This window comes from Oncorhynchus keta, chromosome 3 (genome assembly GCF_023373465.1).
Source record: "Oncorhynchus keta strain PuntledgeMale-10-30-2019 chromosome 3, Oket_V2, whole genome shotgun sequence".
Taxonomy (NCBI): domain Eukaryota; kingdom Metazoa; phylum Chordata; class Actinopteri; order Salmoniformes; family Salmonidae; genus Oncorhynchus; species Oncorhynchus keta.
The window spans coordinates 3465634-3477721 of record NC_068423.1 but is presented as its reverse complement, the minus strand read 5'-3'; the positions used below and the strand labels follow the sequence as shown (position 1 = coordinate 3477721).

Sequence of the window (12088 nt, the reverse complement as noted above, 5' to 3'; positions counted from 1 at the left end):
AAATGAATAAAAAATATATAAATGGTATCTAATGTAAATCAATTGTATTTATACATATGTTTTACTGTGTGTTTAATTTTGTGACATAGGGGCAGAGTTTACTAATGGGACTACCGATTCGATCATCCATGACCAGCCTTCCAAACCCTCCCCCATCCCACTCCTGTCACTCATATACCCCTCCATCCTAAATGCAACCTCAGACACACCACACCTTCTCACCATCCTCACAGAATTCAAGAGTGTCGGTCAGTCAGACAGAGAGGCAGGGCAGACTGCTGAAAGGGGGAGTGGACACATATAGAGCAGAGGGGAAAAGAGGAGAAGAGAGAAAGAGGGCTATCCACTCATCTCCGACAGTAGGGATATTGATGCACATACTTGAGTGAAGAGGAAAATAAAACGGTAAGTGAATATACACCATTCTGTTTTGTTTACAAAATAGCAACATTTGCAGATAAAAAAAACATGATGATGATAATACCTGCATTATTTTACTGTGTGACAGTCATAGATGCTGTATGTGGATTAAAAAGCCTACAATGGACATGGAAAGAAAACTACAATGGATTTTCACCATGCATATAGTTTTAGTATCAATACATATGTTTTATTGAAAAACAACACACACTCTTGTCCAGAGTGACTTGCTAGGGTTAAGCGCCTTGCTCATGGGCATATCGACAGATTTTCACCTCGTCGGCTCGGTGATTCGAACCAGCAACCTTACGGTTTTACTGGCCCAACACTGTTGACCGCTAGGCTACCTGCCGCTATACTGTTAGGTTACCTGACACACACACACACACACACACACACACACACACACACACACACACACACACACACACACACACACACACACACACACACACACACACACACACACACACACACACACACACACTTTGTACAAAGTACAAAACTTGCCTTTCGTAAACTAACACTCACACTTGACTCCCCCCCCCCTCCCACTAGCACTGAATTTGCTGATAGCTACTTTACTGAGGAAAAATGTTCTTACTATAACTGAGATATGTGGTTGTCGCACCTAGCTATCTTAAGATGAATGCACTAACTGTAAGTCGCTCTGGATAAGAGCGTCTGCTAAATAACTCAAATGTATATGTGAAGTACAAACACTCAAAGTACAAACATATACTTTAAATATTAACACGTATAAATATTAAATCCTGTCGATCACAAAAACAGACTAGTCAGTGTAGACTTATCCTGTCCCCCCCAATGATGCCAAATACAGAAGAGTAGAGTACAATAAAGTAAAATACATTTAATTAAAGAACGACAAGGGACCTTTGCTAATCTTTGACTGTTTCCCTATCTAACAGACATGAGTTTAGGAGCAGCATGTGTCTTCCTGAGGGGAGGGAAGCATATTGTAAGTTTTACAAACATTTTATTTTAAAATATGCTGTATGTGTGTAAGTGCTGGCAAACTAATATGATATGTTGAGTGGATTGTGAAAAAAAAAGATTATAGAGAGAGACATATTTATGTTTATTTATTTTCCCCTTTGTACTTTTTGCACATCGTTACAACACTGTATATAGCCATAACATGACATTTGAAATGTCTCCATTCCTTTGTAACTTTTGTGAGTGTAATGTTTACTATTCATGTTTTATTGTTTATTTAACCTTTGTTTATTATCTATTGCTCTTGCTTTGCCAATATATCCCTTTGAATTGAATTGAATTGAGAGAGAGTGAGAGAAAGATGAGAAAGATGAGCATTATCTCTCTACCTGCTAGCAGCGTTGGGGAAGCTACTTTGAAAATATAGTTTACCAAGCTACCCAATTTATTCACACTGGAAGAAGTTAAGCTACACTAAAGCTACCCTTAAGAAAATTTAGTTTACTTAACTAAAGTTACTTTGATAAAGTCATTCATTACATTTATTTAAAGAACAACACACATACACACACAAAAGCTTAAGGATAATTTTAGTATAGTATAGCATAACTTCTTCTAATGTGAATAGACTACAATTTGCAAGACAGATCCCTTTCACAGCCATATGCTACCAAAATGTGTAATATAGCATATTTAACATAAAAACAAATTTTCAAGTGACAATTAGGTAGGTCTGATGGTGAAAAAGAAAATAATTTATTGCCTACATCACCTATTTTTGCAAAGAAATGTAGTTCCTGTAGTTAGCAACACCACTACATGACAAAAAAGTAATTAACCAAAACTACCTAGATTTGAATTTAGTTCAACTACCACCAAGCTACTGCAAATAATGTACTTAAATTACTAGCTGAACTGCCTGCTAGATGGGCATTATCTTCATATATGGGTAGCTGCCATGCACATGCACTTTAACCTCTCTAAATATCTGGGCATAATCTCATTTTGGTTTGTGTCATTTTAAATCAAAATGTTGGGGGCAATAGGGAAAGTGTGAGCGCGCACGTGTGTGTGTGTGTGTGTGTGTGTGTGTGTGTGTGTGTGTGTGTGTGTGTGTGTGTGTGTGTGTGTGTGTGTGTGTGTGTGTGTGTGTGTGTGTGTGTGTGTGTGAGAGAGTAGAAAAATATTAGGTCTTGTGTTATAGAGAAATATTTGCATTATCATGTATCAAATGAAAAGCACACTTTATGGTAATATGTACTTACTGTACCATCTCTCTAAGCAGACATTCTATCAAATCCGACATAAATTTACTCTGTTAAATACTGTTTGCAGGACAGAGAGCTGGCCGATGACGAAATTGAAGGTAAAAGAAAATTGTGTCAGCGTCATCTCACTCTTTCCATTTGTCCTCCATTCCATTTGGTCAATGTAACAGGGTTTCTAAGTTATATTAGTAACTTTTTACAACCAATTTCTAAATAATGCTCAATGTTGGTTGATTTCTGATCAAATGGAAAATACTTTTTTTATAAGATTATCCTTACAGTAAATTTCAAATGTCCATCTACCAATCATGTTTCATTTATCATGTATCTTGAAGAAAACTCAAAAACAGTCTTCATTCCATCATAGATGTACCCTCTGAAGCAAATGAAAATGCAGAGAAAGAAATGTTCCAACTTCCCCAAGAGGTTTGCCAACTCTCCTCTCACAGTATCTTTAAAGACTGATAAGTTGTTCCTACTGTCTCTCAGAGCTGCGCGAGGCGTTTGCTGAGTTCGACAAGGACAAGGATGGGCTGATCAGCTGCAAGGACCTGGGCAACCTGATGAGGACAATGGGCTACATGCCCACTGAGATGGAGCTGATCGAGCTGAGCCAGAACATCAACATGAACCGTGAGTCATTAGACAATTCTCTGTTGAAAATTCAAGAAACTTTCCCAGGTTCTAGAAAATTCCCAGGTTTGTCAGAAATCCCGGTTGCAGGAATGAGGAGGGAATAAGCAGGGAGGGAATTCTCCAACTGGGGATCCTCCAACCAGGACTTCAGAAAAACCTGGGAACTTTGGGAAAGTTGCATGAATTTTGCAACCCTAGAATTAATTCAGATACATATACAATACTGAAGAGGACCACAGTACCAGAATAGCAGTCATAACTAGAGCAAATTAAGGTTAGTGGAACTCTCATTATAATTGGTTTAATCTCTTTCAATTTCCTAGTTGGTGGGAGAGTAGACTTTGAGGACTTTGTTGAGCTGATGGCCCCAAAGCTGCTGGCTGAGACTGCTGGGATGATCGGCGTGAAAGAACTGAAGGACGCTTTCAAAGAGGTGAGAGAGAGAAGTCTTCCAAGTTCCCTGAATAACCCATATGAAATGGTCAGGGAATTGTGCAAAGACAACCCTAACAAACAAAAAACTTTCCTGCTGCTCTCCCTATTCAACCATATCCAGTGGTGTAAGGTACTTAAGTAAGTCATTTTTGGGGGTTATCTGTACTTTACTTTGCTATTTATATTTTTGACAACTTTTACTCCACCACTCCACTGGTCCTTCTGTAGCTCAGTTGGTAGAGCATGGCGCTTGTAACGCCAGGGTAGTGGGTTCGATTCCCGGGACCACCCATACGTAGAATGTATGCACACATGACTGTAAGTCGCTTTGGATAAAAGCGTCTGCTAAATGGCATATTATTTATATTATTATTACATTCCTAAAAGAATCAATGGACTTTTTACTCCATACATTTTCCCTGACACCCAAAAGTACACGTTACATTTCTAATGTTTAGCAGGACAGGAAAATTGTCAAATTCACACACCTATCAAGAGAACATTCCTGGTCATCCCTACTGCCTTTGATCTGGTGGACTCACTAAACACACATGCTTTGTTTGTGAATTATTGCCTAACTATTGGAGTGTACACCTGGCTTGCCGTAATAAATAAAAACAAGGAAATTGTGCTGTCTGATTTGCTTAATATAATGAATATGAAATTATTTATACTTTTACTTTGACTTCTGATACTTAAGAATATTTGAGCAATTACATTTAGCAATTACAGTATATTTAAAACCAAATACTTTTAGACTTTTACTCAACTAATATTTTACTGTGTGACTTTCACTTTTACTGGAGTGTCACGCTGGCATAAAGGATCCGGAGGCAGACGCAGGAATGCGTAATAGTTTTTTGTATTAAACCCAAATTACGGCGTGCTGTATAAAGGCACTGGGACGAAGACCAAACAAAACACTTTACAAAAACACAGGGTTGAAACCCAAACAAAAGAGCGAAGAGTACCTCAAATAAATAACACATGCGCACAATGATCATCACACGGGACGATACCCGTAACCATCTGCGCAATCCACAAGGGCACGAAAGCCCAGGTACTCACACGCACCAATGGATATTGTAACAATAATCGACAAGACCATGGAAGTCAAAGGGCACATATATACCAATACTAATCAGTGGGAATAGGGGCAGGTGTGCGTGATGAAAGTTCCGGAGGGATCCGTGACATTGAGTCATTTTCTATCAAGTTACCTTTACTTTTACTCAAGTATGACTATTGGGTATTCCACCACTGACCATAGAAAATCAAATGCTATTTGTCACATGTTGTGTAAACACCAGGCGTAGACTAACAGTGAAATGCTTACTAGCAGGTTATTTTCCATCAATGCGGAGTTAAAGAAAAATATTTAAAAATCTCAAATAAAAATAGAAACAGTGACACGAGGAATAAATGCATAGTGAATAACGAATAACAATAAACGAGTCCAGTGTGCGTGCATAGAGTCAGTGCAAGATAGTTAGTTCAATATCACCATATCAAGACCATAATCCTACTCAGAACCACTTTTTTCTAGTTTTGTTATGATTTGGTAAGACTTTGTACATTCATACCATTGTCTAAACCAGGGTTTGGATCAATATTGTTTCAATTAGTCTGTCTCTTTCATTGGAATTGTACTCTTCGCTACCCTCCGTTTAATAATATTATCTAGCTGGTTGATTATGCAAACTCAAACCCTTGCCCCCTCTCTGGTTAGTTTGACGCGGACGGAGACGGAGAGATCACAACAGAGGAGTTACGAAACGCCATGACCAAGCTGATGGGGGAGCACATGTCTCGAAGAGAGATTGACTCTGTGGTACGAGAGGCTGACAACAACGGTGACGGGACAGTAGACTTTGAAGGTAAGGAGAATTGACAATGGTCATCTAAACAACAACAAATAACATAGTCAGACGCTACAATAGACACAAACAGCAGTAACACAGACGTCAACAATGGCAGCATAGACAAAACAACATAGATTACAAAAAAACACAGCACCAATACACATTGACATTGTTGTTGTTAACCATTGAGTTCTACTGTGGGGAATGAGGAGCTATTTGGAGAATATAAGTGATACAGGTGTATGTATTAATGAATGAACTGTATTTATGTTTTGTACTGTATGTTTTGTATAGTATCTTACATTCTCGTTTTTTCTCTCCCACAGAGTTTGTTAGAATGATGTCACGCCAGTGAGGAGGACTTCTTGGAAAAATGATTATTTCTCACACACACACGTTTGTATTACTATCCTTGTGGGGATCAAACAATTGATTCCCATTAAAATCCTATTTTCCCTAACCCCTAACCCTAAACCTAAAATAGCCTTTTTCCTTGTTGGGACCGGCAAAATGTTCCCAAAACCAAACACACACACACACACACACACACACACACACACACACACACACACACACACACACACACACACACACACACACACACACACACACACACACACACACACACACACACACACACACACACACACACACGTAACGGATGTGAAACGGCTAGCTTAGTTAGCGGTGCGTGCTAAATAGCGTTTCAATCGGTTACGTCACTTGCTCTGAGACCTTGAAGTAGTAGTTCCCCTTGCTCTGCAAGGGCCGCGGCTTTTGTGGAGCGATGGGTAACGATGCTTCGTGGGTTGTCGATGTGTGCAGAAGGTCCCTGGTTCGCGCCCGGGTATGGGCGAGGGGACGGACGTAAAGTTATTCTGTTACACACACACACACACACTGGGCTGCAATTGATACACAGCCACACATTAATATGCAATCTTCAGGATGTATTTATGCAATTTGAAAAATTATATTAATACAATTATTTTATTAACACACACAATACAATAACAATATATAATACAACAATTAATAACATGACCACAAATTATACATGCTTTTTTCAAGCACATACATTGTTTTATGTAATTTGTATATATATGGGAAATTATGCAATTCTATTTGTCTTGCTTGTTTTTTGTTTAGTTTTTGAAGGTATTCTACAATAAATTATTCAGAAAAAAATACTTATGTTATGTTTACCCTATGTCAAAGGAGCATTAACATACCATTCTGAATCCAATTTCGGTTGAACAATCACCCGTTATCAATGTCCATGTATATGATATTTGGCAGACATGATCAAATATATGTATCTTTACACTAATGGGGCGTCGGATGTGGGAAACTTCCCAATAAGGAGGTCACAAGTCCAAGTGCTTTTTTACATTTTTATTTATTTTACCTTTATTTAGCTTAACTAGGAAAGTCAGTTAAGAACAAATTCTTATTTTCAATGATGGCCCAGGAACAGTGGGTTAACTGCCTGTTCAGGGGCAGCACAACAGATTTGTACCTTGTCAGATTTGAACTTGCAACCTTCCGGTTACTAGTCCAATGCTCTAACCACTAGGCCACCCTGCTGCCTTTTAAGACAGAACAATTGTTCAACCAATACGATTTTAGCTAGCTAGACAATAAAGTTATCCAGCTTGCTTATCATTGACAATATGGTCAAACTAGCTACATTATTCACATTTACATATTTGTAATTGTCAAAAACTAATTTGTGGTAATCTTTTAGTTGATAAAGTGAAAAGCCAGTGGTGAAACGTCACAACTTGGTTAATTAACCATTTCTCTGAGTTTCCCACTTGTAATTACGATCAGGAGGGTCATTCAAGTGAAATTTCCCAGTCGGAACTACGGACTTCAGATAACTCTAATAGCATGTGAACACCCCATAAATCCAGACCCCTTATAGAGACGGTTAGAGGCAACTCAGTGTGAAATAAGAGTGACACCATCAATTTATGAATGGAGTCAGACAGGATTAACCCCTGTAAATAAACAACATGTCCACTAATCTGCATTTCTTTGAAAATCATCAGAATCTCTGTAATCTGTGTAATGGAAGTTTGGTAGAGAACAGATGGTGGAGAAAGAAAGATGGAGTGCTGAAAGCTGGGGAGTGGAGTTACTTAACATAGCTGTCTGAAAGTGGCTTCATGAGATAAGGGGAAAAAGTTCATGTAAAAGAGTGGAGAAAGGGGGAGAAAGGCAGATACGAAGGAAGGAAGATATGAAATAATTACACATACATAGCTATTCAATGCTATACTTATACACATAGTTAATCAGTCTAAATAAAAATGCTTGTAACTGGTATTGACAGATCATCAATAGGTCTTCATATTCCAACAATCACACTAAGAATTAATTTATCCAACTACTATTGACCCAACATTACCATCATCGCGATTATATTATTTGAGTGCTGATCCTTACGTTGATTTACATAATCGTAGAGCAAAGACTTCAAAGAAACTATACATTTTGGTATAAAAAATATTTTTATGATGAGTAAGATATGACGATGAGTTTGCATAACGGAACACGTGAGTACTATGGGTGTTTGGCTTGGGCAATGAAAAAGATAAGTCATTGTGATTACAGAGCTCCTCTCATGCTATAGTCACAAAATGATGACATCGTGAGTCAATTGGTCAAAACATCGGATTTGGAGCTATTAAAAGCCGAAACACGGAACGTTTTCTTGAGCCAAAAAAATCTGGCAGAGGAAAAAGTGCACTCTGAGTCCCTCCTTAAATTAAGAAGCTCTAACTTTGATTAAATTCTCACCCCCTCTTTTTTTGGGGGGGGGATTTGTATGTTAATCTGACCAGTAGCGTTCCAGTGTAGTGGAAGTGGGTTACATAATTTTCTACTTGGTCTTTGCACATTTGTTCGACTCATTAGACTCGGAAGCCAAATATTTTTGAACAAGAAACATAGTGCAGTACACTGACAGTGCTGACGTGGACATTGTGTGAGACTCCGATATGGCACACTATTCCCTACGTATGCACTACTTTTGACCAGTTGTGCACACTACATTGGGAATAGGGTGCTGTTTTGGATGCCATCTTTTCTACAGAGGCCATGTAGTGTAAGATGCGTGACAGACTGGGCAGGTTATCAGACCGGGTTGACAGCTGGGGCACGATGGCTTAGAGCACCAATTAACAAAAGTGATGTGACACCCTCGCAGAACACCGTTTCCAGATCTAATAATTTATTTGCAATTCTGTCAAACAGGCAATCTAGAAAATAAATACAGCTGTGTCGAAAGTGCATGCACCATAGGCCTCGTACTACAGTGTCAAATTGTGGATTCATACTGAGGTAGAAAATAATACACTTCTGTGATTTTAGTGAGCTTTGAAAAGGGATGCACTCCTACAGCTGCGTCAGAATGTTGTTGCGCAGATTTTTGTCACAGTGTTGGGATGGATCCCTAGGAGTCCCTTGCAGGTGCACTATAACATATTATAACATGCTATTAAATAAGTTATTCCACTATACTTACTTAATTGTAAAGTTTCATGATATCAACATTTGCATGAGAAAGAGCGAGAGACAGAGAGAGAAATTTACATTTCAACTGGCATTTTTTGGCGCATTGTAAAGTCAAAAAGTTGATTTTCCCGTGTTTGATATATATTTTTCTACAATATGAGGTTGGAATAATAAAGGGAAATTGTGAAAATTATAATAACGCCCTTTGAAAGAGCTGTTTGAAAAGACCGCCTGAAATTTCAGCCTGTTTTGGTGGGATGGAGTTTTGGCCTGTCTGGTGATACACATTGGCCCTTTAAGAATGAAATATCAAGCAATTACACAGCCAGATGACAAAGTCCATAATCCAAGTCCCTGATATAAAAAAAACAACACAATCATAATACTGAACAAAATGTGGGATTAATCATTTAGGGGGGAGGGGGGAGATAAAAAAAAAATGCTGAAATGCTGATGGCGTGAGCCCTCTAACATCCAGGGCAGGCTTCACTTTCATTAATCCAAATTAATCTTTCTTTCTCTTGCTCGCACTCTCTCTCTCGTCCCAAATGGCACCGTATTCCTTATATAGTGCATTTCTATAATGCACTACCATTGGGGGATAGATTTTCTTTCTGCTCCCTGTCAATTCCAACATGCCTGGATGCAACCCTGGCTACAGTAGTTTATAGTGAGTCCATCCATGACAGTATTAACCCTTACGCTCTTAGGGTCTAATCTCCTGTATCCCTGAAGCCTCTATCTCTTTCCCTCTCTCCCTTTCCGTGTGTCCGGATTGAATTCCCTTTAAATGATTCCATTTCCTGTTAATACTTCTGAGAACGGATCATCTGAGTTTTTATTTTATTTTTTACATATGACCATCCGTTCAGGGGTGTGAATACTTACACTACTGTTCAAAAGTTTGGGGTCACTTAGAAATTTCCTTGTTTTCCATGAAAATATACATGAAATTAGTTGCAAAATGAATAGGAAATATAGTCAAGACGTACGTTGACAAAGTTATATATAATGATTTTTAATTGAAATAATAATTGTGTCCTTCAAACTTTCGTCAAATAATCCTCAATTTGCAGCAATTATAGCCTTGCAGACCTTTGGCATTCTAGCTGTCAATTTGTTTAGGTAATCTGAAGAGATTTCATCCCATGCTTCCTGAAGCACCGCCCACGAATTGAATTGCTTGATGGGCACATTTTACGTACCATTACATACGGTCAAGCTGTTCCCACAACAGCTCAATAGGGTTGACGTCCAGTGACTGGCCAGTCTGCTGTCCAGTGTCTGTGTTCTTTTGCCCATCTTAATATTTTATTTTTATTGACCAGTCTGAGATATAGCTTTTTCTTTGCAACTCTGCCTTGAAGGCCAGCATCCCTGTTGACGTTGAGACTGGTATTTTGCGGGTACTTTTTAATGAAGCTGCCAGTTGAGGACTTGTGAGGCGTCTGTTTCTCAAACTAGACATGGTTTCTGATAATGGGCCTCTGTACGCCTATGTAGATATTCCATTAACAATCTGCCGTTTCCATCTACAATACAACATTAACAATGTCTACATTGTATTTCTGATCAATTTGATAATATTTTAATGGGCAATTTTTTTTACAATTTCTTTCAAAAACAAGGACATTTCTAGGTGACCCCTAACATTTGAACGTTAGTGCATGTAAATGAGATATTTCTGTATTTCATTTTCAATACATTTGTAAAAAAAAAAATGGAGAAAAAAACAAGTTTTCACTATGGGGTATTGTGTGTAGATGGGTGAGAGAGATGTATTTAATCCATTTTGAATTCAAGCTGTAACACAACTAAATGTGGAATAAATCAAGGGGTATGAATACTTTATGAAGGCACTGTATACACACTATATACAGTACACACTCAAACACACACTACACTGACACTTTCACACAAAACCCACACACATCCACATACACTGCATGTGCACACACACACACATAACACACACATGTATACCAACAACACACATACACACAGACACACACATACGCATACCGAAACAACACAAACACACATACACACGCACACTTTTACACTTATTATATGCTGCTGCTACTCTATTCTTCATTTTACTTGTATTACTATCTATCCTGAGTTAATAATTACATTGTATTGTATTCGGCGCATGTGACAAATAAAATTTGATTTAATTTGATCTGAGCTCGTCCATTACATTTTTCCACCTTCACCAGCCTCCACTATTACGGTCAGTCTTTCACCAATAGAATAAAAGGAAGATCATTCATTAATGCAGTTCTCAGAGCAATGTGGAATGTTATGAAGGTCACACATCAATTTAGAGAAAGATTTAATGGGGCAACAGTGTTATATTTTTTTCGTCTGAAATCGAGGTCCATCATTGATTTTATTTAAAAAAAATATATATTTTTTATTTGCACCAAAGAAAACAGGTGATAAACAACAAACTACTGATGAACAATCTTACCTCATTTGCACTCCCTGTATATAGACTTTTTGTTTTATTTTTTTCTACTGTATTATTGACTGTATGTTTTGTTTATTCCATGTGTAACTCCATGTGTGTTGTTGTATGTGTCGAATTGCTATGCTTTATCTTGGCCAGGTCGCAGTTGCAAATGAGAACTTGTTCTCAACTACCCTACCTGGTTAAATAAAGGTGAAAAAAAAAAAACAAAAAAAAACATTTAAACAGTGTGCAGGTGTGGTTGGAAGCCCAAGGGCTTATATACGAAAACCACACAACAACAAAAAGTATATACAATATCTATTGTACAAAAATACAAAAAGGTTTGTACAAAACCTACTAATTATAAATGTATAAATTAATTCATCAGTAATCATGACAAAAAACATTGGTTTAAATGTGTGTGTGCATGTGTGCATGTGAGTGTGTGAGAATTAGGCTATATGGAGGAAGTAACTGAGTAGTGTAGTTCATCAGGCTGACCCCCAGTCTTCGCTTGAAGTTATTGAGGGATG

At 38.0% G+C, this 12088-nt stretch overlaps 1 protein-coding gene across 1 annotated transcript; it reads left to right on the top strand.

Moving 5' to 3' along the window:
* Window positions 1-211: 211 nt before the first annotated feature.
* cabp5a (calcium binding protein 5a) lies at window positions 212-11282 on the top strand. Its single transcript, XM_035753490.2, has 7 exons — window positions 212-405; window positions 1350-1399; window positions 2713-2743; window positions 3135-3278; window positions 3605-3714; window positions 5446-5593; window positions 5905-11282. Exons 2-7 carry the CDS (start codon window positions 1352-1354, stop codon window positions 5931-5933), a joined length of 510 nt encoding a protein of 169 aa, XP_035609383.1. The 5' UTR covers window positions 212-405; window positions 1350-1351; the 3' UTR covers window positions 5934-11282.
* Window positions 11283-12088: the final 806 nt, after the last annotated feature.

What these genes read in the sequence shown, in the direction of transcription:
- cabp5a (XM_035753490.2), top strand. Translation starts at nt 1,352, where the DNA reads ATGAGTTTAGGAGCAGCATGTGTCTTCCTGAGGGGAGGGAAGCATATT. An exon ending in TGAGGGGAGGGAAGCATATT is followed by an intron (nt 1,400 to 2,712) that starts GTAAGTTTTACA and finishes TACTGTTTGCAG; the next exon opens with GACAGAGAGCTGGCCGATGA. An exon ending in GGCCGATGACGAAATTGAAG is followed by an intron (nt 2,744 to 3,134) that starts GTAAAAGAAAAT and finishes ACTGTCTCTCAG; the next exon opens with AGCTGCGCGAGGCGTTTGCT.